Here is a 1,596-nt window from a genome sequence, read left to right as displayed (position 1 = left end):
GTCATTAAAGAACAAAAAAACAAAAAGGAAGAAACTTATAAAGACAAATCTAGGGACTCATTGTCCCAAAGTACTTTTCAAAGTAATTTTATCCTTTCTTTTGTTGCTACAAAGACATAACATTCTCTCAAAAGCAGAACTTGAACAAATCAAAAATGTATAAATGAACCATATACCTTAGTCCTCTACACTGCTTAGTGATAGAATTATCACAACAAGATCAGAACACAAAGAATAAAGACATGAATTTACATGGCTTGATGACCTGCTAGGACTCACACAAGTTTCACCTAGGTGAAGCAAATTGTAGTGAATTTATGTGTCTTGATGCAGTAGCTAATTTTTACCCTAATTTTACAGATCACTAAAGGAAAACTGTAGAAATATATGACAGAAGATGACAACAAATCAAAATGGGACCATATCCATTGAGATTTCAGACTTTCTCCTGAATTGTTTTGTCAGGTCTCCCAGCTGGCAACTTTCTTTCTCCCTGCCCCTCAGCCTCCTCTTCCTCCTGGCCATGGGGGCCAATGGTGTCCTCCTGATCACCATCTGGCTGGAGGCCTCTCTGCACGAGCCCATGTACTACCTGCTCAGCATCCTCTCCCTATTGGACATCGTGCTCTGCCTCACTGTCATCCCCAAAGTCCTGACCATTTTCTGGTTTGATCTCAAGTCCATCAATTTCTATGCCTGCTTCATTCAGATGTACATCATGAATTGCTTCCTTGCCATGGAGTCCTGCACATTCATGGTCATGGCCTATGACCGCTATGTGGCCATCTGCCACCCACTGAGGTACCCATCCATCATCACAGAACAATTTGTAGCGAAGGCTGCCATTTTTATTTTGGCCAGGAATGCTATTTCTACAGTGCCTATTCCCATTCTATCATCCAGACTCCATTATTGTGGGGGAAATGTCATTGAGAATTGCATCTGTGCCAATATGTCTGTCTCCAAGCTCTCCTGTGATGATGTCACCATCAATCGCCTCTACCAGTTTGCTGCAGGCTGGACACTGCTAGGATCTGATCTCATCCTTATCTTCCTTTCCTACAGCCTCATACTGCGAGCTGTGCTGAGACTCAAGGCAGAGGGTGCTATGGCCAAAGCCCTGAGCACATGTGGTTCTCACTTCATCCTTATCCTCTTCTTCAGCACTATCCTTCTGGTCTTCGTGCTCACTCATGTGGCAAAGAAGAAAGTCTCCCCTGATGTGCCAGTCTTGCTCAATGTTCTCCACCATGTCATTCCTGCAGCCCTCAATCCCATTGTTTATGGAGTGAGAACTCAGGAGATCAAGCAAGGAATCCAGAGATTACTAAACAAAGGATGGTAGTGAGGACAACTGGAGCTCTGCCTTCCTAAATTAGATGATTTTGAATCAATAATGGGTGAGTGACCTGCAATTTATATCTATGAGTCATAATCTCAAACTGGGTAAATTGGATATTGTTCCTTCTTTAATAAAACTTAAGTATCATTATATGTTTCCTTTATCTCACTTCTCTTTTAACAATATCCTTAGCCTCTTTTGCTATACCCACGCATATTATCCTATTTTGACAAAATACTGGATTTCCACTGGGC

General features: G+C 42.0%; 1 protein-coding gene across 1 annotated transcript; it reads left to right on the top strand.

Annotated features, from left to right (window-relative positions):
* Positions 1 to 397: 397 nt before the first annotated feature.
* On the top strand, positions 398 to 1,345 carry LOC144295330 (olfactory receptor 56A3-like). The gene has a single exon (XM_077867713.1). The coding sequence runs from the start codon at positions 398 to 400 to the stop codon at positions 1,343 to 1,345; it is 948 nt and encodes a 315-aa protein (XP_077723839.1).
* The last annotated feature ends 251 nt before the right edge of the window (positions 1,346 to 1,596 follow it).

The sequence above is a fragment of the Canis aureus genome, chromosome 23 (genome assembly GCF_053574225.1).
Source record: "Canis aureus isolate CA01 chromosome 23, VMU_Caureus_v.1.0, whole genome shotgun sequence".
Taxonomy (NCBI): Eukaryota; Metazoa; Chordata; class Mammalia; order Carnivora; family Canidae; genus Canis; species Canis aureus.
The sequence above is the reverse complement of the archived record's forward strand: the minus strand, read 5'-3'. Positions and strand labels throughout refer to the sequence as shown.